Raw genomic sequence first — 26,796 nt, forward strand, 5'->3', positions numbered from 1 at the left:
ATGGGTAGACATTCCTAAGACATTCTAGGCTATCCTTTTAGTCTAAAAATATTGAGATATGCCATCGACAATCGAGTCAGCTCGACTTAGTCTTATCATGAAGGCGTAGATATGTTTAAGGAACCCTTGTCATAGCCTTGGCATGGTTGAGGTGGCTCTGAGGTAGTCTTTATAACTCTAACCTATTCGAGATGGTCTTTGATAGAAGATAAGAGTTCCCCAACTATATGTATAATTGTTCTATTGAGGAAAATCCTCTATTCTGTTGAGGAAAATCTTTCCTTTTAATATGTATAAATAGGAGAGGGACACGTTAATGTATTTAAACTAAAGCTTCTTGCCTTCGGCCAGCGATCAATGCTGCTGAGAAAAGCAAAGCTTCGCCCTTACCTTCGGCCAACGACCAACGCCGCTGCAGTTGAGGCTCCACGGCCAATCCTCATCTTCCTCACCGTAATAGTCTTCGTTGATCTGCCAACAATCGACGGACTTAGGGAGAACGAAGGGCGGACTTAAGGGGAATGAAAGAAGAACGCCTGTGCCTCAAAGCAACAGCAATCGCAGTAGTAGAAGCGCGAGGGCATGATAGAAGATAAGATTTTCCCAACTTTTTGAGAAAATCTCTCTATTCTGTTGAAGAAAATCCTTTATTCTGTTGAGGAAAATCCTTCCTCCTAATCTGTATAAATAGGAGACAGACATGTTAATGTATTTAAGCTAAAGCTATTTCAATAAAGCTTCTTCAATGTTCTTATCTTCTATTATTAAGGTGGGATCTGGCTTTTCAGTGTATTCCTGCATAATTGAAAAATTATATGGGGTGCGAGAGGGTTTTGGAAAGAGATCCAACCCTTAGGCTAGTGCCAAGGGTTGGCTTTTATACCTGATTAATTAAGAAGATCCTTTATAACGGTCTTAACGTCCTCTCCTTACGTTTTGTCCATAAGGGTGGACCTCCTATGAACTATTGTCTAAAGGAATCGAGAGATAGAGAGAGAGAGAGGGGAGAGGAGATAGACCTAAACAACCCCCGTGAAATGTTAGCCATGAAGGCCAATAAGGCTAGTCTGAACGACCTCCCATAGACTATTGTTCAAATTCACCTAACTAATCTATTTTTTAAAATAAATTTATTATTAAAATTAATTAATAATTTCAAAATTCATAAATAATAATAATACTTATAAAAAATATATATTAAAATATAAATATATTTGAATATAAATAATAATATTTATTGATATTATATTATTTGGTTCAATTGAACCAATCAACTCAACCAAGGTTTAATCTAGCCTGATTTGAATCAAGTGGGCGGTTGGCCTAATCAACATATGGGCCCACATCTCAGCCCACATATTAATATGGTAGGTATAGGACGGGGTGGGAAGTGCTTTACCTGTCTTCAACCCATAACCGTGCAAGTAATAAAAAAATACCCCCATCGCCTTCTCCACTTTTTTTTCTCTAAAAGTTTTTTTTTTAATCTTTTTTTAGCCTCGGGCGTTTCTCGCTCGAATATAAGCTTTGTGTCCTAAAGAACTATCTCATCCTAAGGTGGATCCACCGATGATGATGTCAACGACAGCTCAGGACTGTCCTCGGTCAATTGATCTAGACGATCCTAATGTGGGTCCATCGATGATGATGTCAATTGATCTAGAGACTGTCTCATCCTAAGGTGGGTCCACCAATGATGATGTCAACGACAGCTCAGGACTGTCCTCGGTCAATTGATCTAGACGATCCTAATGTGGGTCCATCGATGATGATGTCAATTGATCTAGAGACTGTCTCATCCTAAGGTGGGTCCATTGTGTCCTAGAGACTCCTCAATAGAGAGTTTGTGGAGAGGGTTCATAGGTGAATGTTCCTGTGATATTCAGAGCCCTCATTCTAGGACTAAATTGTTGAGGAGATGCACCATCGATAGTTGAGTTAGCTCAGCTTGGTCTTATATCGAATACATAGAGATGTCTGATGAACCCTTGTGGCAGCTTTATCATGGTTGAGGTGTCTCTGAGGTAGTCTTGAGGTTGGGCCGAGGTGGATTTGGCTTCTTAGTAGGTTCCTACACGAAGGTCAATGTCAAGAGGAGTTTCCCTACCTGACCCCTTCGGTACGCAAGTTAGTTCAGAAAATTATATGGGTTTGTGAGAGCTTTTTAGAAAGATATCCGACCCCTAGGTTGACACCGAGGATCAACTTTTATACCTAATCGGTTGAGGAGATCCTCCATAATGACCTCAACATCCCTCCTTTTGTGTTTTGTCTACATGGGCAATAGGCTTGAATAAGCTCCCGTGGATAAGTCCACGGGGCCAACAAAAGGAGGGATAGCCCTAAACGACCTCCATGAACTATTGGCCACGAAGGTTGATAGGGTCAGTCCAAATGATCTCCCGTGGACTATTATCCATGGAGGTCGGCAAACCATAACTACCTCCATGTCATTGCCTGGTGGAGGGTGATTCAACATGTTTCTTCCATGTCAGTACTTCTGAGGTGGTTAGCTGGCGGATGGGGATTGATTGCAAAAATATTTCATATCAATGTCGTTTAGGATACCCTTCAACTTGTGCCTCTTTTGTATGAAAAAATATTTGCTTTATTAAAATATCGTTACAAATTCCATGTTACTCTTGAGTGACTTTACTTGTTTACATGAATGCTCATCCATTTATCTGAAATGATTAAAAATGTCAATAAGGTGAGGCTGAGGAGTGCTTTCTCGTTCCCTATCCCCATCTCATCCCTCGTTTCTCATCCCCACCCATTTAGATGGGGCTAGGGTAAGGATGGGGAATCCTCATTTGGGGCAAAAAACTCACAAGTTTTTCATATTCACATAATTAATCTATTTTTTTTAAATAAAATTATTATCAAAATTAATTAAAAAATTAAAATATATAAATAATAATAATAATATGTATAAAATTTATATGTTATAATAATATTTAAATATAAATATATCTAAATATAAATAATAGTATTTGTTTATACCATATTATTTAGTTCAATCGAATCAAAAGACTTACAATCAACTTAACCAAGGCTTAATTCAGCCTGATTTGAATTAATTGAACGATTGGCCCGATCAACATTTAGGCCCAACATCTTGGCCCACATAGACAATGTGGGTATAAGACGACGTGGTAAGTGCTCTACTTATTCCCATCCCATAACCATCCAAATAATAAAAAATGCCTTCATCCTTGTCTCATTAGGAGCGAGTCTCGTATTGTCATTGCTATCTTGTACAATAATGCTAGTTTTGCCACCTTATTCTGCTATGATGATTTGATGTTTGCTTAACTTGAACTGATATAACTTTATCATGTCCTTAGTTGAGATTACCTAAGGTATACGACACCTAAGTGATATTTGTTTATAAGGGTTAGCCTAGACCTTAACCTTATGTAATCTACAAAGAATCTACACAAAGAAAATAATGTTAGAAAGATGAATGGGTGGGTGATATATCATTGTTATACTTTAAAAGTATATAATAATTGAGATCACAAGCAACATAAAAGAATCAGCTTTTATTAAGTATAAAAGACTAAAAAATGGGTTAAACGAGCATATACAAAAAGAGTTTTGTAGGTAGATACAAACCGAATATTCACCAAACACTTTTGTCAAATAGAAGATAGGCATTCTAAAGACGTTATATCACCCCTTATATCACCCTTCAGACATATACACACAAGGCTCTATCCACCCCGATGGCACTAGGCGATTCCAAGGAAAAAATATAAAAAAATAGTTTCATATGCCACAAGTTAATTTTTATTTGACAGTTTTGTGATATGAAATAAAAATGTAACTGAGTTATAAAATAGAAACACAGATAATAAACCAAAATGGAAATGATGATAGTATTTTTTGCTCCATACACGTTGCCAAAAAAAATCACTCAAAAATATCAAAAACAATGAAAAACAAAGACTAAAAAGAGGTAAGGACATGCATCGAGAATTTTGATTAAATTGCTCACAATACGATATAGGTCCATTGTAGGATCAAAATCATTCGATTTATCTTGGTCCATATAAACCAAAAATCATTACAGAGAAATTTTTATGACATGTATATAAGAGGTGAGGTTGTCATCACCAAAGTTGGTAATTTCGTGCACCGATACTGTGACACTCAGGTTTTGAATCAGTATCGAGACTTGGTAAATCAAATGTGGATCGAGTATTAAAAGAAAAAAATATAAACAAATACAACATTATACGGAGCCTATACTGTCATGTACTTGGTGCTATGAGGCCAATATAATATCGGTCCCATTGGGTTTAACCGATGTTTTTGTTCGGTTCGGTTCGGTTCGGTTCATCTACTCATACCATGGGGTCACTTAGTACTTTAAATATATATAAAAAATAGAATTAATAATTCAAACATAAGTTGAGATGGCCGAGTTGGTCTAAGGCGCCAGATTAAGGTTCTGGTCCGAAAGGGCGTGGGTTCAAATCCCACTCTCAACAAATATTTTATGTTCTATCTACCTACAATTACTAAATTATTTTAAATGTATATAAAACATAAGATTCACAAATGAGATGGCCGAGTTGGTCAGAAAACATGCTCGTAGAGATTGCACGAAATAATATAAAACAGTTTGTCATCTACAGTACATACAGAGCGGAAAATAAGAGAGGAGACGACGGAGATAAAAGACACATTCTTAAGAAATAAATAAATATATTTCCCCCACGCAATCGTACAACATCAACCCCTCATCTGTTCATAGGGATTGGAGGATAATTCCAAAGCATTAAAGTGTATAACATATTCCAAAACAACAAGTAATTGGAACTTTCGATCGACAGTATGAAAGTCGTCTATCCAGCAACACATTGGACGTCTGGGTCGACTCGAGTGAATTGGCAGTCGTTGGCATTGATGCAAACAGATTTCACTGGAGTTGTCCCTCCAACCATGGAGAGCTTCACATTCTCCAGGTGGATGCCTTTACATGGAACGCTCTTGCTGCAGAGTATTTTGATGGGGTTCTCCGTGGTGGTCGTCCCAGAAAAATTCACAAACTGCACGTCGCTTATTGCCACCGCGGAGGTCTATTTTCCAGCGTTTTTCCCCAAGTCAAATGATCACTAATATGAGCTGATATAGTAAGATGGATAGCATTCATGTCAAATACTTACTTGGTTTTGGCAACTGTTACCATTACAGTAGAATTGGTCGATCATAATTGGCGTCTTAACCGAGTAGAGCCTCATATTCTCAAACACGATGCCTCTGACATATCCAGATCCTCCCTGCCATGTCTTGATTCTTGCGCCTGTGAGAGCATCTGTTACACTGGAATCGGATACACGAATGTTCTCAACTGATTGTTCCGCACCATCCCTTCCCAGACTTCCAATGCTGTGAAGAAACATCATGAGAAATCTAGCTAGCAGAATAGTAGAGGCTCTTCTTCTTGATGAGCATAGCAATGAAGTACCTGAAGCCATGGCCAGGGCCGCAATGGACGCGGTTGATGTTGATCTTTGAGCAGTCGGGGCCGATAGCTACGCAATCATCTCCTGCACTCATGGCAATTCAAGAATGCATCAGGACGATCGAGGAGTAGCATGCAGCAGCACTAATCGACCTCAGAGAACAGCCGATACTGACCTGTTCCGATAATTGAGCCGGAGACGTCGACGTTCTGGCACCCGGAGAAGAACATCCCGTCTGTGTTGGGGCTGTCGCCCGGCGCTGCTATCTTGACCCAGCTAATCGTCACGCCGACGCATTTGAAGAAGGTCATATGCTTATCGGGGCCGTTCTTTATCGTTATTCCTCTCACATAAAGATCGTTGCAGTGATGGAAGGTTAAGATCTGACCAAACACAATAACACGAGATCAGAATGGCTTCGTTCTAAGATCAACAGTGTTACGTAGGTCTCATCAGTGAGGTTGACACTTACGAAAGGCCGACGCGAAACTTGCTGTGGTTGACAGAGACAAGAAAGCAAACAGTCAGTAGGTCAGACAAGATGCGAGGAAGGTGACAATAGAGTTTGGATCAACGTGTCCACCTTTTTGTCGAAGAGGTCCCACCAGAGTTGGCCTCTGCCATCGATCTGCCCGTAGCCGTGCACGATCAGACGGTTCACGAACGTGAAGGTCAACAAGCTGGCCTTATCGTTCGTCCACTTCGAATTTGGTGCCACAATGTCCCCTTGTAGCTGCAAAAACAAGCATTTCCTTTTGAGGAAGGAATTCACAGATAGTGTTTCCAAGCTCCACTATAGCATCTCTTAACAATTCACCCGAAAATCAATGCTGGATTTGCAGGGGCCCGACAGTGTTATTTCACCTATCAAGAACGTCTTCCCTGAAGGGACGAGAATCACCGGTGATCTGGTATCTGCACAAGCTGCTGCCCATGCTTGTACGAACGCCTGCAAGTCAATACCTGGATCATGAGGAGGAAGAAGAAGGAACGAACAACATGCAACACGATACTACCTTCTTCTTACGTAATGCATGCATGAATGAAAAAAAATGCTTCTGTGATGGGTTTTGAGATCAAGATTCCCAATCATTATTAATGGTTTATAACAATTATTCTCAGTTACATATGAATCTTGATACCATATCAATTGAATCCACTTCGCAAGTAACATTCTAGATTTGGCTCTCTGACAAGAATGGTGAGCTTGACTCCACCATGCTGCTGCCATGGCTGATGTAGTATTTCGTGACCTATTAACTCCACCTCTATGCAGAGGACTGTGCTGCCGATCTCATCCCCGAGAGAGAGAGAGAGAGAGAGAGAGAGAGCGAGCGAGCGAGCTTACATTAGTATCATCAGTTTGGCCATCACCCACGGCCTTAAAGTCGAGAACGTTGTAAGTCTTGTATCCAACAGCAGCACTTAGACTTAGCAGCAACAGACCGAGCACCGCCAGAGCAGCCTGTCAATGTCGATGACACAAGGAAGAGAAACTAGTTGAGGACGTACCACCACAAATACCAGAAGAAACGCATGCGTACTCACCATCGTCTCCGAGCACTTGCCGCACCGAGATCTACTTGATTCGATTCTGAGTTAGATCGTTGCTACATCGTCTCCATTTTTATAACGCTGCCGATCAACTCATGCAATTAAGGATTAACCAAAAAGTAAAATGTTCTATGGTGGAAGAAAATATTATTATGTCTTACTTGTATTTGTCATTGAATGTAATTACAAAAATGGCCAATTGACACAATGCTGTTTGAGGTATTACGAATCATTGTCATATTTAATCACAGGCAATGAATTTGCAAAGTAGAAAGAATGTAGAATTCGAAGAATGCAGAAATGAAGCATCAATCGCTTCTCATTTGTGGAAATGCCCATTATATGCCAAAAAGTTATAGTAAGTAAGAAAATATTATATTTTTTTTTTTTGGTTATTGGATTCAAATGTATGCCCTATTGAGACAATACGGAATATTATTTATTATTAATTAATGCTACGTAATTGAGTCATGAGATGAATTTTGTTATTCTTCATTATCCAAATTCTGACGTGCCTTAATCTTTATGCCACCACAATAAATGAATTTGGTTGATAGAAAGAAGGATATATATATATATATATATAAATAAATAAATATATATATATATATATATATATATATATAGAAAGAAGCAATTTTAGGCCCAATGCAGAGATTAATCACTTTCCATTTATTTAACAATTACCATATATATATATATGTATATAGAAAGAGAGAGAGAGAGAGAGAGAGAGAGAGAGAGAGAGAGAGAGAGAGAGAGAATTAGAAGGTACAACTGGGTAGAAATTACTTGATTGCAAGAATGTAAAATGATATAAAACTAAGAGATAAAATGAAGGGAAAATTTGAAAGATACAAAAAACAAAAATAAATGAGGAAGAATGAACCCCACATTTCCCATTGAAGATGGACTTATAATCTTTTGTCTCATTTATTCACGTAAACCATTAGATATATCATAACCAATAATAATATATTAATAGAAAAAAAGTTCTATTTAAAATGATATTGCAAGTACATCTTTTTATAAAGCTTATTGTAATATTAAAGGACCGAGGAACGTAAAATATTAGATACGGAACATGAGAGGTTGTCATTACCTATAATTTGTGTACTGGTACTATACCATAAAAAGGAAAAGAAATACAAAACGTACACCATCATGTAGGTCCAATGATCTGCATAGAAAAATAAAAATGTTAAAAAGATAAAGATGAATATATGCATGATATGTCATCGTCACATACGAAAAGGATACGATATCTCTGACACAGTAAATAACACAAAATAGTCACCTTTTATTAGGCACAAAAGACTCTCAAATATAAGGTTGAATGAGAGTATATAAAGGGGATTATAAAGGCAGATGCAAACCTAATCGAGCACTTTCGTCAAACAGAAAGTTGATAGACTAAAGACATTGTATCACCCATCAGACATATACCAAATGCCCCATTTACCTTAGTGCCACCCAATGGGTTCCAAAATATTAAGATAGTTGGCGTTTCACACCGTAAGGCTGTTAATCAAAAATTAACTTGTGATACATGAGAATAAGGTTATTTTGGACTATTTTCCCATTCATACTATGCAACACAACCATAATCTTTTTTATATTTTACAAGACAGAAACAAAAATTAAAAACATAAATAAAAAATGGGATTGATAATAGTATTTTTTACCTCATATATGCTTTTTACTTGTCTTCAACCCATAACCGTGCAAGTAATAAAAAAAATACCCCCATCCCCTTCTCCACTTTTTTTTCTCTAAAAGTTTTTTTTTAATCTTTTTTTAGCCTCGGGCGTTTCTCACTCGAATATAAGCTTAGTGTCCTAAAGAACTATCTCATCCTAAGGTGGGTCCACCGATGATGATGTCAACGACAGCTCAGGACTATCCTCGATCAATTGATCTAGACGATCCTATTGTGGGTCCATCGATGATGATGTCAATTGATCTAGAGACTGTCTCATCCTAAGGTGGGTCCATTGTGTCCTAGAGACTCCTCAATAGAGAGTTTGTGGAGAGGTTTCATAGGTGAATGTTCCTGTGATATTCAGAGCCCTCATTCTATGGCTAAATTATTGAGGAGATGCACCATCGATAGTTAAGTTAGCTCGGCTTGGTCGTATATCGAATGCATAGAGATGTCTGATGAACCCTTGTGGCAGCTTTATCATGGTTGAGGTGTCTCTGATGTGGTCTTGAGGTTGGGCCGAGGTGGATTTGGCTTCTTAGTAGGTTCCTACACGAAGGTCAATGTCGAGAGGAGTTTCCCTACCTAACCCTTCCGGTACGCAAGTTAGTTCAAAAAATTATATGGGTTTGTGAGAGCTTTTTAGAAAGATATTCGACCCCTAGGTTGACACCGAGGATTAGCTTTTATACCAAATCGGTTGAGGAGATCCTCCATAATGACCTCAACATCCCTCCTTTTGTGTTTTGTCTACATGGGCAATAGGCCTGAATAAGCTCCCGTGGACAAGTCCACGGGGACAACAAAAGGAGGGATAGCCCTAAACGACCTCCATGAACTATTGGCCACGAAGGTTGATAGGGTCAGTCCAAATGATCTCCCGTGGACTATTATCTATGGAGGTCGGTAAACCATAACTACCTCCATGTCATTGCCTCGTGAAGGGTGATTCAACATGTTTCTTCCATGTCAGTACTTCTGAGGTGGTTAGTTGGTGGATGGGGATTGATTGCAAAAATATTTCATATCAATGTCGTTTAGGATACCCTTCAACTTGTGCCTCTTTTGTATGAAAAAACATTTGCTTTATTAAAATATCATTACAAATTCCATGCTACTCTTGAGTGACTTTACTTGTTTACATGAATGCTCATCCATTTATCTGAAATGATTAAAAATGTCAACAAGGTGAGGCAGAGTGAGAAGTGCTTTCTCGTTCCACATCCCCATCTCATCCCTCGTTCCTCATCCCCACCCATTTAGATGGGGCTAGGGTAAGGATGGGGAATCCTCATTTGGGGCAAAAAAACTCATAAGTTTTTCATATTCACATAATTAATCTATTTTTTTAAATAAATTTATTATCAAAATTAATTAAAAAATTAAAATGTATAAATAATAATAATAATATGTATAAAATTTATATGTTATAATAATATTTAAATATAAATATATCTAAATATAAATAATAATATTTGTTAATACCATATTATTTGGTTCAATCGAACCAAATGACTTTCAATCAACTCAACCAAGGCTTAATTCAGCCTGATTTGAATTAGGTGGACGATTGACCCGATCAACATTTAGGCCCAACATCTTGGCCCACATAGACAATGTGGGTATAAAACGATGTGGTAAGTGTTCTACCTATCCCAATCTCATAACCATCCAAATAATAAAAAATGCCTTCATCCTTGTCTCATTAGGTGCGAGTCTCGTATTGTCGTTGCTATCTTGTACAACAATGCTAGTTTTGCCACCCTATTCTGCTATGATGATTTGATGTTTGCTTAACTTGAACTAATATAACTTTATCATGTCCTTAGTTGAGATTACCTAAGGTATACGACACCTAAGTGATATTTGTTTATAAGGGTTAGCCTAGACATTAACCTTATGTAATCTACAAAGAATCTACGTAAAGAAAATAATGTTAGAAAGATGAATGGGTGGGTGATATATCATTGTTGTACTTTAAAAGTATATAATAATTGAGATCATAAGTAACATAAAAGAATCAGCTTTTATTAAGCATAAAAGACTAAAAAATGGGTTAAACGAGCATATACAAAAAGAGTTTTATAGGTAGATACAAGCCGAATATTCACCTAACACTTTTGTCAAATAGAAGATAGGCATTCTAAAGACATTATATCACCCCTTATATCACCCCTCAGACATATACACACAAGGCTCTATCCACTCTGATGGCACTAGGCGATTCCAAGGAAAAAATATAAAAAAATAGTTCCATGTGCCACAAGTTAATTTTTGTTTGACAGCTTTGTGATATGAAATAAAAATGTAATCGAGTTATAAAATAGAAACACAGATAATAAACCAAAATGGAAATGATGATAGTATTTTTTGCTCCATACACGTTGCTAAAAAAAATCACTCAAAAATATCAAAAACAATGAAAAACAAAGACTAAAAAGAGGTAAGGACATGCATCGAGCATTTTGACTAAATTGCTCACAACACGATATAGGTCCATTGTAGGATCAAAATCATTTGATTTATCTTAGTCCATATATACCAAAAATCATTACACCATGTCTGAGAAATTTTTATATTTTATAATATTTATAACATATATATAAGAGGTGAGGTTGTCATCACCAAAGTTGGTAATTTCGTACACCGATACTGTGACACTCAGGTTTTGAATCAGTATCGAGACTTGGTAAATCAAATGTGGATCGAGTATTAAATGAAAAAAATATAAACAAATACAACATTATACGTAGCCTATACTGTCATGTACTTGGTGCTATGAGGCCAATATAGTATCGGTCCCGTTGGGTTTAACCGATGTTTTGGTTCGGTTCGGTTCGGTTCATCTACTCATATCGGTCCCGTTGGGTTTAACCGATGTTTTGGTTCGGTTCGGTTCGGTTCATCTACTCATATCGAAGACTTGTTCGGGTCACTTAGTACTTTAAACATATATAGGATATAAGATTGACCATTCAAATATTAGTTGAGATGGCTGAGTTGGTCTAAGACGTCAGATTAAGGTTCTGATCCGAAAGGGCATGGGTTCAAATTCCACTCTCATTTTATGTTTTATCTATCTACAATTACCGATGTCAACTTAGCCTTTTTTTTGAATTCCCACTTAATATTGTTGAAATTTTTTTATTTTTTTTTAGAACAATCTTCCAATAATAAATTAGATTTAAGTGGAAAGCAAATCTTCCTCTATCGCTACATAGAACTAGTTAGATTTATCTTTGAGTTAGTATCACTATGTTTCTCAATAAAACCTAGGAGACATAGTGATTTAATGAATAAGTGAATCATAATAGTGATATGATGAATAAGTGAATCATAATAAATATTTATAAGTTATACATATTAATAAAATAATATTTATTTATTTGACTACAAAAAATGTTATGATCACGTAAAATAAACAGTCGATGCTCCTCAGACCCGTCCCCGTGCATATAATAGTCATTCGTATGGGACCAAACCTTATGCAATATCGAGTTCATTTTCACCTGACATTTGCTATACTTTGGACCTCGTTGCAGCTCGCCCAAAGTAACAATCTCACCTGACAACACCCACTCTCTAGCTGTTTCGACGAAGGTGCCGACCCTCGATAAGCAAGTCACCATTCAACCAAGAATCCGTATGATAGAAAGATAAAAGAGTTACTGTTCAACCAAGAACCCATATAATAGAAAGATAAAGATAAAGTTAGTCACCACTCAACCAAGAACCCACGTCCCATACATAGAATAATCTTCAATCTCGGGATGCTCCTCCGAAACCTTAATCGAGCCTTCCGCATTAGACACCTATCCAGCATCACTCTTACTACGTACATACTACTTCTAGTCCTAGACAAAGTAACCTGATCAACCTTCAATGGTTTCCCTACCTTGGAAGGTAGCGTACATAAGATACCTGCGATTAGGAGTTGTATAGGTAAGCCTGGAAATTGAATCCAGACTGAGTAGGCTTCCATCTTCTCTTTGAAGGGTTGGAAGACAATTTCTGAGACTGATATCTATCGCTTCCATCACGAGAGCTCGGAGCCATCCCACTTGTTTATAGGTTATAGAAAAGATGCTCGTAGAGATTGCACGAAATAATATAAAACAGTTTGTCATCTACAGTACATACAGAGCAGAAAATAAGTGAGGAGACGGCGGAGATAAAAGACACATTCTTAAGAAATAAATAAATATATTTCCCCCACGCAATCGTACAACATCAACCCCTCATCTGTTCATAGGGATTGGAGGATAATTCCAAAGCATTAAAGTGTATAACATATTCCAAAACAACAAGTAATTGCAACTTTCGATCGACAGTATGAAAGTCCATTTGTCGAGCGTCGTCTATCCAGCAACACATTGGACGTCTGGGTCGACTCGAATGAATTGGGAGTCGTTGTCATTGATGCAAACAGATTTCACTGGAGTTGTCCCTCCAACCATGGAGAGCTTCACATTCTCCAGGTGGATGCCTTTACATGGAACGCTCTTGCTGCAGAGTATTTTGATGGGGTTCTCCGTGGTGGTCGTCCCAGAAAAATTCACAAACTGCACGTCGCTTATTGCCACCGCGGAGGTCTATTTTCCAGCGTTTTTCCCCAAGTCAAATGATCACTAATATGAGCTGATATAGTAAGATGGATAGCATTCATGTCAAATACTTACTTGGTTTTGGCAACTGTTACCATTACAGTAGAATTGGTCGATCATAATTGGCGTCTTAACCGAGTAGAGCCTCATATTCTCAAACACGATGCCTCTGACATATCCAGATCCTCCCTGCCATGTCTTGATTCTTGCGCCTGTGAGAGCATCTGTTACACTGGAATCGGATACACGAATGTTCTCAACTGATTGTTCCGCACCATCCCTTCCCAGACTGCCAATGCTGTGAAGAAACATCATGAGAAATCTAGCTAGCAGAATAGTAGAGGCTCTTCTTCTTGATGAGCATAGCAATGAAGTACCTGAAGCCATGGCCAGGGCCGCAACGGACGCGGTTGATGTTGATCTTTGAGCAGTCGGGGCCGATAGCTACGCAATCATCTCCTGCACTCATGGCAATTCAAGAATGCATCAGGACGATCGAGGAGTAGCGTGCAGCAGCACTAATCGACCTCAGAGAACAGCCAATACTGACCTGTTCCGATAATTGAGCCGGAGACGTCGACGTTCTGGCATCCGGAGAAGAACATCCCGTCTGTGTTGGGGCTGTCGCCCGGCGCTGTTATCTTGACCCAGCTAATCGTCACGCCGACGCATTTGAAGAAGGTCATATGCTTATCGGGGCCGTTCTTTATCGTTATTCCTTTCACATAAAGATCGTTGCAGTGATGGAAGGTTAAGGTCTGACCAAACACAATAACACGAGATCAGAATGGCTTCGTTCTAAGATCAACAGTGTTACGTAGGTCTCATCAGTGAGGTTGACACTTACGAAAGGCCGACGCGAAACTTGCTGTGGTTGACAGAGACAATAAAGCAAACAGTCAGTAGGTCAGACAAGATGCGAGGAAGGTGACAATAGAGTTTGGATCAACGTGTCCACCTTTTTGTTGAAGAGGTCCCACCAAAGTTGGCCTCTGCCATCGATCTGCCCGTAGCCGTGCACGATCAGACGGTTCACGTACGTGAAGGTCAACAAGCTTGCCTTATCGTTCGTCCACTTCGAATTTGGTGCCACAATGTCCCCTTGTAGCTGCAAAAACAAGCATTTCCTTTTGAGGAAGGAATTCACAGATAGTGTTTCCAAGCTCCACTATAGCATCTCTTAACAATTCACCCGAAAATCAATGCTGGATTTGCAGGGGCCCGACAGTGTTATTTCACCTATCAAGAACGTCTTCCCTGAAGGGACGAGAATCACCGGTGAACTGGTATCAGCACAAGCTGCTGCCCATGCTTGTACGAACGCCTGCAAGTCAATACCTGGATCATGAGGAGGAAGAAGAAGGAACGAACAACATGCAACCCGATACTACCTTCTTCTTTCGTAATGCATGCATGCATGCATGCATGCATGAAAAAAAATGCTTCTGTGATGGGTTTTGAGATCAAGATTCCCAATCATTATTAATGGTTTATAACAATTATTCTCAGTTACATATGAATCTTGATACCATATCAATTGAATCCACTTCGCAAGTAACATTCTAGATTTGGCTCTCTGACAAGAATGGTGAGCTTGACTCCACCATGCTGCTGCCATGGCTGATGTAGTATTTCGTGACCTATTAACTCCACCTCTATGAAGAGGACTGTGCTACCGATCTCATCCCCGAGAGAGAGAGAGAGAGAGAGAGAGAGAGAGAGAGAGCGAGCGAGCGAGCTTACATTAGTATCATCAGTTTGGCCATCACCCACGGCCTTAAAGTCTTGTATCCAACAGCAGCACTTAGACTTAGCAGCAACAGACCGAGCACCGCCAGAGCAGCCTGTCAATGTCGATGACACAAGGAAGAGAAACTAGTTGAGGACGTACCATCACAAATACCAGAAGAAACGCATGCGTACTCACCATCGTCTCCGAGCACTTGCCGCACCGAGATCTGCTTGATTCGATTCTGAGTTAGATCGTTGCTACATCGTCTCCATTTTTATAACGCTGCCGATCAACTCATGCAATTAAGGATTAACCAAACAGTAAAATGTTCTATGGTGGAAGAATATATTATTATGTCTTACTTGTATTTGTCATTGAATGTAATTACAAAAATGGCCAATTGACACAATGCTGTTTGAGGTATTACGAATCATTGTCATATTTAATCACAGGCAATGAATTTGCAAAGTAGAAAGAATGTAGAATTCGAACAATGCAGAAATGAAGCATCAATCGCTTTTCATTTATGTGGAAATGGCCATTATATGCCAAAAAGTTATAGTAAGTAAGAAAATATTATATTTTGTTTTTTTGGTTATTGGATTCAAATATATGCCCTATTGAGACAATACTGAATATTATTTATTATTAATTAATGCTACGAAATTGAGTCATGAGATGAATTTTGTTATTCTTCATTATCCAAATTCTGACGTGCCTTAATCTTTATGCCACCACAATAAATGAATTTGGTTGATAGAAAGAAGGATATGCAGCAATTTGAGGCCCAATGCAGAGATTAATCAGTTTCCATTTATTTAACAATTACCATATATATATATATATATATATATATATATATATATATATATATATATAGAAAGAGAGAGAGAGAGAGAGAGAGAGAGAGAGAGAGAGAGAGAGAGAGAGAATTAGAAGGTACAACTGGGTAGAAATTACTTGATTGCAAGAATGCAAAATGATATAAAACTAAGAGATAAAATGAAGGGAAAAATTGAAAGATACAAAAAACAAAAATAAATGAGGAAGAATGAAACCCACATTTCCCATTGAATAATAATTATTCACGTAAACCATTAGATATATCATAACCAATAATAATATATTAATAGAAAAAAAAGTTCTATTTAAAATGATATTGTAAGTACAACTTTTTATAAAGCTTATTGTAATATTAAAGGACTGAGGAACGTAAGATATTAGGTACGGAACATGAGAGGTTGTCAGTACCTATAATTTGTGCACTGGTACTATACGCCGACCAATACTGTACTATCTCCTACGTATCGAGTGTTTAAAAAAATTTAAAATAAATAAAAAAGAAAAGAAATACAAAACGTATACCATCATGTAGATCCAATGATCTGCATAGAAAAACAAAAATGTTAGAAAGATGAATGTATGCATAATATTTCATCGTCGCATACGAAAAGGATAAGATATCTATGAGATAGTAAATAACACAAAATAGTCACCTTTTATTGGGCACAAAAGAGCATATAAAAGGGATTGCAAAGGCAGATGCAAGCCTAATCTTGCACTTTCGTCAAACAGAAAGTGGATGGACTAAAGACATTGTATCACCCATATGCCAAATGCCTCATTTACCTTAATGCCACCCAATGGGTTCCAAATCAACTTGTGATACATGAGAATAAGGTTATTTTGGACTATTTTCCCATTCATACTATGCCACACAACCATCATCTTTTTTATATTTTACAACAAAAAAACACAAAATAAAAACATAAACAAAAAATGGGATTGATAATAGTATTTTTTACCTCGTATATGCTTTTTAATAAAACATCAAAAACAACAAAAAAAATAAGAATCCAAAAGCATCATGGGTATATGTTGAACACTATCGTTCTATTTTATCCTCCCTTTGTCAACAGCATTGTCATGGATGGCCTCGAGCATATGTTCCCAAGGAAGTAGAGCTTGAATTCTTATATAAGTTAAGCGAAGGAATAGACTTAAGAGTAGCTTTAGGCAACTGTATCACTCTCACACTAAGCCCCTCAATGTTGTTTGAAATGCATAGCACAACTGAGCATCCAAGGTATTGTATAATGACAATTGAGTGCAAAAAGTGATAGTGTGTTCTACTGACATCAAAGTTATCATTGAAGGCCTACAGTGATGGGAGACGAAAGTTTGTTGGGATCGATTCCTCTTGGATGCTTGAGGTGGGGAGTATCCCGAGGTGGGGTCGTCTACACCTTCTTGTTTGGACCGTTGGAACTCCTTCTACATCTCATCCGAGTGTTGGTCTATCTGTAGCAGTTAGGCCATCAGAGAGTTGTCAATTAAATCTACTAATTGGATCTACGATTCCAGTAAGTTTAGGCCAAAGTGAGGCAGCGCACTAAACTCTATAAGTGGGGAGTGGGGCACCCCCTATGTTAGCAATTCAACACATCGAGGATGGTCCTGAGTATCGATGCTAGATCAATTGGGGGACCCTAGGGAGCATAAGTGCTAATGGTGGTTGAGACATATGCTACGGTTGCAATGAAGGCATATTTTATTGAGCCAATTAGGGTAAGAGCGGAGCGATTGCCTGTATCATGCTCATGAGTGCCTACACTTGGTGCATAAGGCTCAGGAATGCTTTAACAGGGATAACTAGGTGCCTCGCATTTGTCCCTAAAGGTGAGAGTCCTGGGTTGTTAAACAAACGCTAATAATGCCCCAACGTTTGAGCGAAGGTGGATGGATCTATTTGAAGAAAGGATGGTAATTGCCCACCTTGTGTAAATGTGTTATGGGTTGAGGGTAGAGCCTACTCACTTGAGCGCTCATTGAGAGGGTTCATGGGCAGACATTCCTAAGACATTTTAGGTTATCCTTTTAGTCCAAAAATGTTGAGATGTGCCATCGACAATCGAGTCAGCTCGACTTAGTCTTATCATGAAGGCGTAGATATGTTTAAGGAACCCTTGTCATAGCCTTGGCATGATTGAGGTGGCTATGAGGTAGTCTTTATAACTCTAACCTATTCGAGATGATCTTTGATAGAAGATAAGAGTTCCCCAACTATATGTATAATTGTTCTGTTGAGGATAATCCTTCCTTTTAATATGTATAAATAGGAGAGGGACACTTAATGTATTTAAACTAAAGCTTCTTCAATAAAGCTTCTTCAATATAGCTTCTTAAATAATTATTCTTATCTTATATTCTTTCCATTATGTCTCATAGCATTGAGAAAAGCGAAGCTTCGCTCTTGCATTTGGCCAGCGATCAATGCTGCTGAGAAAAGCAAAGTTTCGCCCTTACCTTCGGCCAACGACCAAGGTCGCTGCAGCCAAATTCCTAAGAGACTCCGCGGCCAATCCTCATCTTCCTCACCACAATAGTCTTCGTTGATATGCCAGCGGACTTAAGGAGAACGAAGGGCGAACTTAAGGGGAATGAAACGAACGCCTGTGCCCTCAAAGCAACAGCAATCGCAGCAGCAGCGATCTATTCTTGCTCTACTCACGAAGCCTCTCGCTCGTAAACCATTCTTTGCATTGATCCAATCTTGCGGAGGCATAATAGAAGATAAGATTCCTCCAACTATATGAGGAAATCTCTCTATTCTGTTGAAGAAAATCCTCTATTTTGTTGAGGGAAATCCTTCCTCCAAATCTCTATAAATAGGAGACAAAGCTATTTAAGCTTCTTCAATGTTCTTATCTTCTATTGCTAAGGTGGGATATGGCTTCTCGGTGTATTCCTGCATAATTGAAAAATTATATGGGGTGTGAGAGGGTTTTGGAAAGAGATCCGACCCTTGGGCTAGTGCCAAGGGTTGGCTTTTATACCTAATTAATTAAGAAGATCCTTTATAACGGGTGGACCTCTTATGAACTATTGTCTAAAGGAATCGAGAGAGAGAGAGAGAGAGAGAGAGAGAGAGAGAGAGAGGCGAGGGGATAGACCTAAACAACCCCCGTGAAATGTTGGCCATGAAGGCCAATAAGGCTAGTCCGAATAACCTTCCATGGACTATTGTCCATATTCACCTGACTAATCTATTTTTTAAAATAAATTTATTATTAAAATTAATTAATAATATCAAAATTTATAAATAATAATAATACTTATAAAAATTATATATTAAAATATAAATATATTTGAATATAAATAATAATATTTATTGATATTATATTATTTGGTTCAATTGAACCAAATGACTTGCAATCAACTCAACCAAGGTTTAATCTAGCTTGATTTGAATTAGGTGGGCGGTTGACCTAATTAATATATGGGCCCACATCTTAGCCCACATATTAATATGGTAGGTATAGGACGGGGTGGGAAGTGCTTTACCTGTCTTTAACCCATAATCGTGCAAGTAATAAAAAAAATACCCCCATCCCCTTCTCCACTTTTTTTTCTCTAAAAGTTTTTTTTTTGTCTTTTTTTAGCCTTGGGCGTTTCTCGCTCGAATATAAGATTTGTGTCCTAAAGAGCTATCTCATCCTAAGGTGGGTCCACCGATGATGATGTCAATGACAACTCAGGACCATCCTCGATCAATTGATCTAGACGATCCTAATGTGGGTCCATCGATGATGATGTGATCTAGAGACTGTCTCATCCTAAGGTGGGTCCATTGTGTCCTAGAGACTCCTCAATAGAGAGTTTGTGGAGAGGGTTCATAGGTGAATGTTCCTATAATATTCAGAGCCCTCATTCTAGGGCTAAATTGTTGAGGAGATGCACCATCGATAGTTAAGTTAGCTCGGCTTGGTCTTATATTGAATGCATAGAGATGTCTGATGAACCCTTGTGGCAGCTTTAGCATGGTTGAGGTGTCTCTGAGGTGGTCTTGAGGTTGGGCCAAGGTGGATTTGGCTTCTTAGTAGGTTCCTACACGAAAGTCAATATCGAGAGGAGTTTCCCTACCTGACCTCTTCGGTACGCAAGTTAGTTCAGAAAATTATATGGGTTGTGAGAGCTTTTTAGAAAGATATCCGACCCCTATGTTGACACCGAGGATCAGCTTTTATACCTAATCGGTTGAGGAGATCCTCCATAATGACCTCAACATCCCCTCTTTTGTGTTTTGTCTACATGGGCAATAGGCCTGAATAAGCTCCTGTGGATAAGTCCACGGGGGCAACAAAAGGAGGGATAGCCCTAAACAACCTCCATGAACTATTGGCCACGACAGTTGATAGGGTCGGTCCAAATGATCTCTCGTGGATTATTATCCATGGAGGTCAGGAAACCATAACTACCTCCATGTCATTGCCTGGTGGAGGGTGATTCAACATGTTTCTTCCATGTCAGTATTTCTGAGGTGGTTAGCTAGCGGATGGGGATTGATTGCAAAAATATTTCATATCAATGTCGTTTAGGATACCCTTCAACTTGTGCCTCTTTTGTATGAAAAAACATTTGCTTTATTAAAATATCATTACAAATTCCATGCTACTCTTGAGTGACTTTACTTGTTTACATGAATACTCATCCATTTATCTGAAATGATTAAAAATATCAATAAGATGAGGTAGAGTGAGGAGTGTTTTCTTGTTCCCCATCCCCATCTCATCCCTCGTTCCTCATCCCCACCCGTTTAGATGGGGCTAGGGTAAGGATGGGGAATCCTCATTTGGGGCAAAAAACCTATAAGTTTTTCATATTCACATAATTAATCTATTTTTTTAAAAATAAAATTATTATCAAAATTAATTAAAAAAATTAAATGTATAAATAATAATAATATGTATAAAATTTATATGTTATAATAATATTTAAATATAAATATATCTAAATATAAATAATAATATTTGTTGATACCATATTATTTGGTTCAATCGAACCAAATGACTTGCAATCAACTCAACCAAGGCTTAATTCAACCTGATTTGAATTAGGTGGACGATTGGCCCGATCAACATTTAGGCCCAACATCTTAGCCCACATAGACAATGTTGGTATAAGATGACTTGGTAAGTGCTCTACCTTTCCCCATCCCATAACCATCCAAATAATAAAAAATGCCTTCATCCATGTCTCATTAGGGGCGAGTCTCGTATTGTCGTTGCTATCTTGTACAACAATGCTAGTTTTACCACCCTATTCTGCTATGATGATTTGATGTTTGCTTAACTTGAACTGATATAATTTTATCATGTCCTTAGTTGAGATTACCTAAGGTATATGATACCTAAGTGATATTTGTTTATAAGGGTTAGCCTAGACCTTAACCTTGTGTAATCTATAAAGAATCTACATAAAGAAAATAATGTTAGAAAGATGAATGGGTGGGTGATATACCATTATTGTACTTTAAAAATATATAATAATTGAGATCACAAGCAACATAAAAGAATCAGTTTTTATTAAGAATAAAAGACTAAAAAAATGAGTTAAACGAGCATACACAGAAAGAGCTTTGAAGTTAGATACAAACCGAATATTCACCTAACACTTTTGTCAAATAGAAGATGAGCATTCTAAAGACGTTATATCACCTCTCAGACATATACATAAGGCTCTATCCACTCTGATGGGACTAGGCGATTCCAAGAAAAAAATACAAAAAAAATAGTCTTGTTCTCGTGTGCCACAAGTTAATTTTTGTTTGACAGCTTTGTGATATGAAATAAAAATGTAATCGAGTTATAAAATAGAAACACGAATAATAAACCAAAATGGGATTGATGATAGTATTTTTGGCTCCACACACGTTGCCCAAAAAAATCACTCAAAAATATCCAAAACAATGAAAAACAAAGACTAAAAAGAGGTAAGGACATGCATCGAGCATTTTGACTAAATTGCTCACAACACGATATAGGTCCATTGTAGGATCAAAATCATTCGATTTATCTTGGTCCATATATATCAAAAATCATTGTATCATATCTGAGAAATTTTTATATTTTATAATATTTATAACATGTATATAAGAGGTGAGGTTGTCATCACCAAAGTTGGTAATTTCATGCACCGATACTGTGACACTCAGGTTTTGAATCAGTATCGAGACTTGGTAAATCAAATGTGGATCGAGTATTAAATGAAAAAAATATAAACAAATACAACATTATACGTAGCCTATACTGTCATGTACTTGGTGCTATGAGGCCAATATAGTATCGGTCCCGTTGGGTTTAACTAATGTTTTGGTTCGATTCATCTACTCATAATGAAGACTCGTTCGGATCACTAAGTACTTTAAACGTATATAAGATATAATATTTACTATTTAAACATCAGTTGAGATGGCCGAGTTGGTCTAAGATGCCAGATTAAGGTTCTGGTCCGAAAGAGCGTGGGTTCAAATTCTACTTTTAACAGATGTTTTATGTTTTATCTATCTACAATTACCAACTTACTTTAACATAAGATTCACCATTCGAACATCAGTTGAGATGGCCGAGTTGGTCTAAGGCGCCAGATTAAGGTTCTGGTCCAAAAGGGCGTGGGTTCAAATCCCACTCTTAACAGATGTTTTACCTATCTACAATTACCAACTTACTTTAAATGTATATAAAACATAAGATTCATCATTCGAACATCAGTTGAGATGGCCGAGTAAGGCGTCAGATTAAGGTTCTAATTCGAAAGGGCGTGGGTTCAAATCCCACTCCCATTAGATGTTTTATCTATTTACAATTACCAACTTACTTTTATATAAAATATAAGATTCACCGTTCAAAGATGACCGAGTTGGTCTATAGCGTCAAGGTTCTCGTCTACAATAAATACTACTAGTACACACAGCACCGCAGCGTCGCCCATGTGATGCGAGCGGTCAAACTTGGGGAACTTGGCCGAGGGAACACACCCTCTCACCCACCTCAAGATCTTGGTATCCGATCCAGCCAACCTAAGAGAAAGCATGGCTCCTCGCCCTCGTCTGTTCGTCTCTCACCCACGTCTGAGTTGGCCTGCAGCAACATCCTGATCCAACAAGCTCTCCCATGGTGGAACGTGTGACCAGCACAGTCTTAAGTTATTGTGGTGTCAGAGCAGGAGTGCTCAATCTCTGGATTCACGTTCTGATGCTAACAATGGCTTTATAGATCGGCAAAGGGGCCAAACAACATACACTTGGTGTGCAAGAATGCTCGCGTGACATCACACCTGCGCCAGCCACTGTTTTTGGTCTGCATAGTTTTGAAGCTTATGGATCTGTACGAATTCAGCAAGGCTTATCAATCGTGGATAACAGTTGTAGTATTATGCCTACCTGATACCATTTTGTAGCTTCTTCTTGATGCTAACATCTGTTCTTCCTTCCTGCACACTCTCGCCTGAAGTCAAAAGGTTCTTGCACCCTGGGCCAAAGTTGGGTTAGCGATCGTCTTGAATCTTGACATAAAGCAGCAAAAAGGGGGCCAGTGACGTGACCATCCTCTACCTCTATCCATTTGTTTGGAGATCATTGTACTCGCAGTGTTGAGCTCGCAATGGCAACTGGAGACTGAGAAAGCTGTGTGTGTGCCGGGCTTGGGTCTGACATCCCCCACATGCGTCATGTCTCTCGCGGAGCTCGGAGTGGGAATTGTTGGAGACTTTTGATGCAGGGTTTGGGGTCCCTCCTTCCCTCTAATTCTTCCTCCCCCTGTGTTAGGCTCAACCAAAGCTCATATAAATCATGGTGGCGGTCACTCTCACATTGTTGACAAGCAATCAGAACCCACATTATCCTAACCTTATTTGACCAACACCGTCCTAAATCTTCTGGATAACTTAGTAGAAAGCACCTGCAGCAGCAACAACACAGAGCGATGAGCAGAGATTTCAGGCGAGCTCTGGTCCATCCTTCATTAACTTAGGAGTCCGCTGGGGCAGAACCGAAGGCTAGAAGACATGGATTTCCTCATAATGGTTGTCACCATTTCCATGGGTTTGGAGAAGCACAGAAAAACATGTGTCCCTCACCCCTGCAAATCATCCAGATGTGAGCTCGCAGTCCAACATCGTGACCCACCGCCGCCGCATGGGGACAACTCAACTCGCTCCATCTGCTTCTCCCGTCATACTCGAAACTGGAGAGGACGATTGGAGCTGGAAATGGTAGCACACCTATTTGTCTTCACGTCTGCATCTCGTACATGAAATCATCCGTCTTTGGACTCACAGAACGCAACTCTGCAATACGAGTTGAGACGGACACTACAGTCACATGACGAGCTTTCAATACAACAGAGCCAAGGAAAAGGAAGGGCTGCCTAACCCAAGGAACGCGGGCATACGACAAGACCCATCGATCCACCGAGGAGATTCGGCAGCATGGATTAGCACTCTACAAACATGTATTAGAAAAAGCCTCTCTGCGTCCGCAACAGGAAGGTCGAGAGACAGCTCCAATGGTGGATTGGCTGCGTCGCTTTTGTCTCATTGCTCCTTAAATAGGGACACTCTCTCCTCTTATTCCTCACACCTTGCCGTGTCCGCCTGCCTCTTGCGGTTGAGCAAACACGTATAGCTATCGACAATTACCACAAACGCCTTTTGCTTGGAGAGGGTTATGGATGAACCCGGCTGCTCTCTGTCGATCTCCAGCCTCCTCTGCCAGGAAGACGCGACTGATCTGGATCCGGATTTGGATTTGGATTTGGATTTGGAGTTTGAAGATGAACTGTGTCAGGCGTACCTGCTTCTCAAAGACGCGATTTTTACGGACGAGGAGTACATCCAGGAGCTGGCCTCGAGAGAGAGGAGCAGCTTCGAGAGGCAGGACCATGAATTCTCCTCTTGTGACGAGTGCTTGGTTCCGGCGGACAACTGGTTCAAGCGTGCCCGCTCCGACGCCATCCGATGGATCTTGAACGTGAGTCCTCGTCTCATTGATCGATCTATCTGTGTGTGTGTGTATTCCTCATCCCAGACTTTGATGTGTGTTGTTCAGACCACCGCCCGTTTCGGCTTCGGCTTCCAAACAGCATATCTAGCAGTGGCTTATCTTGATCGTTTCCTTCGACGGCGAAGAATTGATGTAACTTAGATCTGCTCTCATGCCCTCCTCTTTCCCTTGTTCATCGAGCTTCCCGCCTACTCATCAATCTGTTGTCGATCAGAACGGGAAGCCATGGGCGACCGGATTGCTGTCGACGGCATGCTTGTCCGTGGCGGCGAAGATGGAGGAGCGCAGAGTGCCGCCGCTCTCGGAGATGCAGATCGAGGGGTACGCGTTCGACAGCAATGCGGTGCAGAGGATGGAGCTCCTCCTCCTGGATACTCTGCAGTGGAGGACGAACTGCGTGACGCCATTCGATTACCTGAGTTATTTCAGATCGAAGTTCCAGTGTGAGGAGTCACTGCACAAAGCCATCGACTTCATCTTTGCGGCCATCGATGGTTTGTCATTGGCTTCCACTTTCCATACAGGCACAGTCGATTCATCAAACACCTTAATTATTTGCATAACTCGGATCATTTCCTTGTGGATGCAGCGATCAATTTAACTACTTGTCGCTCCTCCGCAGTTGCTGCAGCTGCCATATTGGCTGCATCCAGCGAAATCTACTCCAAGGAGTTACTGGAGACAAAGATGAGCACTACGTCACTGTTCCAATCCTTTTCAGAAAAGGTAGGCCACCGTGTGTCAACCTCGATCGGCTTAATCATGGAATGGTGAGCTTAGAGTTTTCTTGGCGGTGTTTCAGGAACACGTGTTTTCCTGCTACAGTATCATGACTCAGGATCTGCCCAAGAACATGATAACACCCAAGAGGTTGTCTTCTTCTGAAGCATCAGAGAACTATTCCAGCATCACCGTTGCCATCGACAGTGCCTCCATCAGCTCGTCAAGAACTAAGAGGAGAAGGTTGCGGTTGCCAGATATCCATTAGAGACCAACCTAACACTGATTTTTGGATGTGCATGGGAATGAATGTCTTGATTTTGATTCTTCTTTTCTTTGACTTTTGTTTTTGATTATTGGTTGTGTGAGTGCATGTTTGGATGGTTTATGGTTGGATTGGTTGGTTATTAGGATTGAGAAGCTTGGAAGTTGAGCTGTGTGAGATGTTTCCAAATCGAATGGAGTGAGAAAGAAGAAAGGGAAGGCCACTGAAGACTGTTTGTGAATAGCGTTGCAGACCTGCCTTGTTTGCTTCACATACCACATCCCATGTTGTCCATCGATGGATTTGGTCCTTGCTGTAGTTCTCATCGTGCCCTTTTCCATGGGAAATATTCACTGTGAAGCAGTGAGGGTGATGTAATATGATCTTGATCGGATACTGTAAAGAGGATGGATGCACTTGGAATTGTTTGTTTTGGTGGAATGAGATATAACTCCAACTGTGACTAATGTATCTCGTGATGTCTTGTCATGTAAACAAAACCAATCAACACTAAAGTCAAAAATGAAGTTTTCAGGTACATAAGAGTTCAATCTTTTCCTCCATGGAGAAAAAAATGCCATGAATTGAGGTCCCTCTCAACCATCATCATCCAATGGAAAATATGATGAGATCCTCGAATGATATGAAGCCATTCGACTTCAAACTTTTCCAAGTGCATCTCATCATCCAAAGTTATGGAAAAGAAAGCTCACTTTTGTCTTCTTGAATAGGAGATGTTTTGCTTTGGAAGGCATAAATGCAATTGAATATCTGTTCTGGTCCTCATCAATGGATTTTTCCAATGACAAGATCACCTAATGTCAAATGGAACATTTTTTCTATAAACAAAACTCCGATGTGATTGATCACTTAAAAGAAAACAAGAAATGATGATCCCACTGGA

General features: G+C 39.3%; 3 protein-coding genes, 1 long non-coding RNA gene and 2 other non-coding genes across 7 annotated transcripts; 3 read left to right on the top strand and 3 right to left on the bottom strand.

Moving 5' to 3' along the window:
- Positions 1–4,415: 4,415 nt before the first annotated feature.
- TRNAL-AAG (transfer RNA leucine (anticodon AAG)) lies at positions 4,416–4,496 on the top strand. Its single transcript has one exon. It is a non-coding gene; the product is annotated as a tRNA-Leu (tRNA).
- A 925-nt stretch (positions 4,497–5,421) lies between these two features.
- Positions 5,422–7,025, bottom strand: LOC135625816 (polygalacturonase-like). The gene is made up of 6 exons (XM_065130903.1): positions 6,999–7,025; positions 6,823–6,939; positions 6,292–6,423; positions 6,058–6,207; positions 5,650–5,857; positions 5,422–5,558 (listed from the first exon to the last, which is right to left on the bottom strand). The coding sequence occupies exons 1-6, from the start codon at positions 7,023–7,025 to the stop codon at positions 5,422–5,424; spliced, it is 771 nt and encodes a 256-aa protein (XP_064986975.1).
- A 6,631-nt stretch (positions 7,026–13,656) lies between these two features.
- Positions 13,657–15,264, bottom strand: LOC135625817 (polygalacturonase-like). Its single transcript, XM_065130904.1, has 6 exons — positions 15,226–15,264; positions 15,104–15,178; positions 14,527–14,658; positions 14,293–14,442; positions 13,885–14,092; positions 13,657–13,793 (listed from the first exon to the last, which is right to left on the bottom strand). The coding sequence occupies exons 1-6, from the start codon at positions 15,262–15,264 to the stop codon at positions 13,657–13,659; spliced, it is 741 nt and encodes a 246-aa protein (XP_064986976.1).
- A 7,196-nt stretch (positions 15,265–22,460) lies between these two features.
- Positions 22,461–22,541, top strand: TRNAL-AAG (transfer RNA leucine (anticodon AAG)). Its single transcript has one exon. It is a non-coding gene; the product is annotated as a tRNA-Leu (tRNA).
- A 131-nt stretch (positions 22,542–22,672) lies between these two features.
- LOC135625898 (uncharacterized) lies at positions 22,673–24,149 on the bottom strand. Its single transcript, XR_010492197.1, has 3 exons — positions 23,459–24,149; positions 23,288–23,375; positions 22,673–23,204 (listed from the first exon to the last, which is right to left on the bottom strand). It is a non-coding gene; the product is annotated as an uncharacterized LOC135625898 (long non-coding RNA).
- LOC103969466 (cyclin-D5-1) lies at positions 24,087–26,363 on the top strand. Of its 2 annotated transcripts, none has more exons than XM_065131026.1 (5): positions 24,087–24,874; positions 24,953–25,039; positions 25,122–25,401; positions 25,530–25,633; positions 25,710–26,363. In XM_065131026.1, the coding sequence occupies exons 1-5, from the start codon at positions 24,572–24,574 to the stop codon at positions 25,893–25,895; spliced, it is 960 nt and encodes a 319-aa protein (XP_064987098.1). In that variant the 5' UTR covers positions 24,087–24,571; the 3' UTR covers positions 25,896–26,363. The 2 variants fall into 2 exon arrangements, with proteins under 2 accessions (XP_064987098.1, XP_009381272.2); XM_009382997.3 differs by having other exon boundaries at positions 24,090–24,874; positions 25,497–25,633.
- The last annotated feature ends 433 nt before the right edge of the window (positions 26,364–26,796 follow it).

Source organism: Musa acuminata, chromosome BXJ2-10 (genome assembly GCF_036884655.1).
Source record: "Musa acuminata AAA Group cultivar baxijiao chromosome BXJ2-10, Cavendish_Baxijiao_AAA, whole genome shotgun sequence".
In the NCBI taxonomy this organism is placed as follows: Eukaryota; Viridiplantae; Streptophyta; class Magnoliopsida; order Zingiberales; family Musaceae; genus Musa; species Musa acuminata.

Excerpts from the sequence above, each read along its gene's own strand:
- LOC135625817 (XM_065130904.1), bottom strand. The coding sequence starts at position 15,264 with ATGGTGAGTACGCATGCGTTTCTTCTGGTATTTGTGATG. Across the intron at positions 15,179-15,225 it reads TTCTTCTGGTATTTGTGATG|GCTGCTCTGGCGGTGCTCGG; the intron begins GTACGTCCTCAA and ends CGACATTGACAG. Across the intron at positions 14,659-15,103 it reads ACAAGACTTTAAGGCCGTGG|GCGTTCGTACAAGCATGGGC; the intron begins GTGATGGCCAAA and ends ATTGACTTGCAG.
- LOC135625816 (XM_065130903.1), bottom strand. The coding sequence starts at position 7,025 with ATGGTGAGTACGCATGCGTTTCTTCTG. Across the intron at positions 6,424-6,822 it reads GCCAAACTGATGATACTAAT|GCGTTCGTACAAGCATGGGC; the intron begins GTAAGCTCGCTC and ends ATTGACTTGCAG. Across the intron at positions 5,858-6,057 it reads GGGACCTCTTCGACAAAAAG|ATCTTAACCTTCCATCACTG; the intron begins GTGGACACGTTG and ends GTGTTTGGTCAG.
- LOC103969466 (XM_009382997.3), top strand. The coding sequence starts at position 24,572 with ATGGATGAACCCGGCTGCTCTCTGTCGATCTCCAGCCTCCTCTGCCAG. Across the intron at positions 24,875-24,952 it reads CCATCCGATGGATCTTGAAC|ACCACCGCCCGTTTCGGCTT; the intron begins GTGAGTCCTCGT and ends TGTGTTGTTCAG. Across the intron at positions 25,634-25,709 it reads TCCAATCCTTTTCAGAAAAG|GAACACGTGTTTTCCTGCTA; the intron begins GTAGGCCACCGT and ends GCGGTGTTTCAG.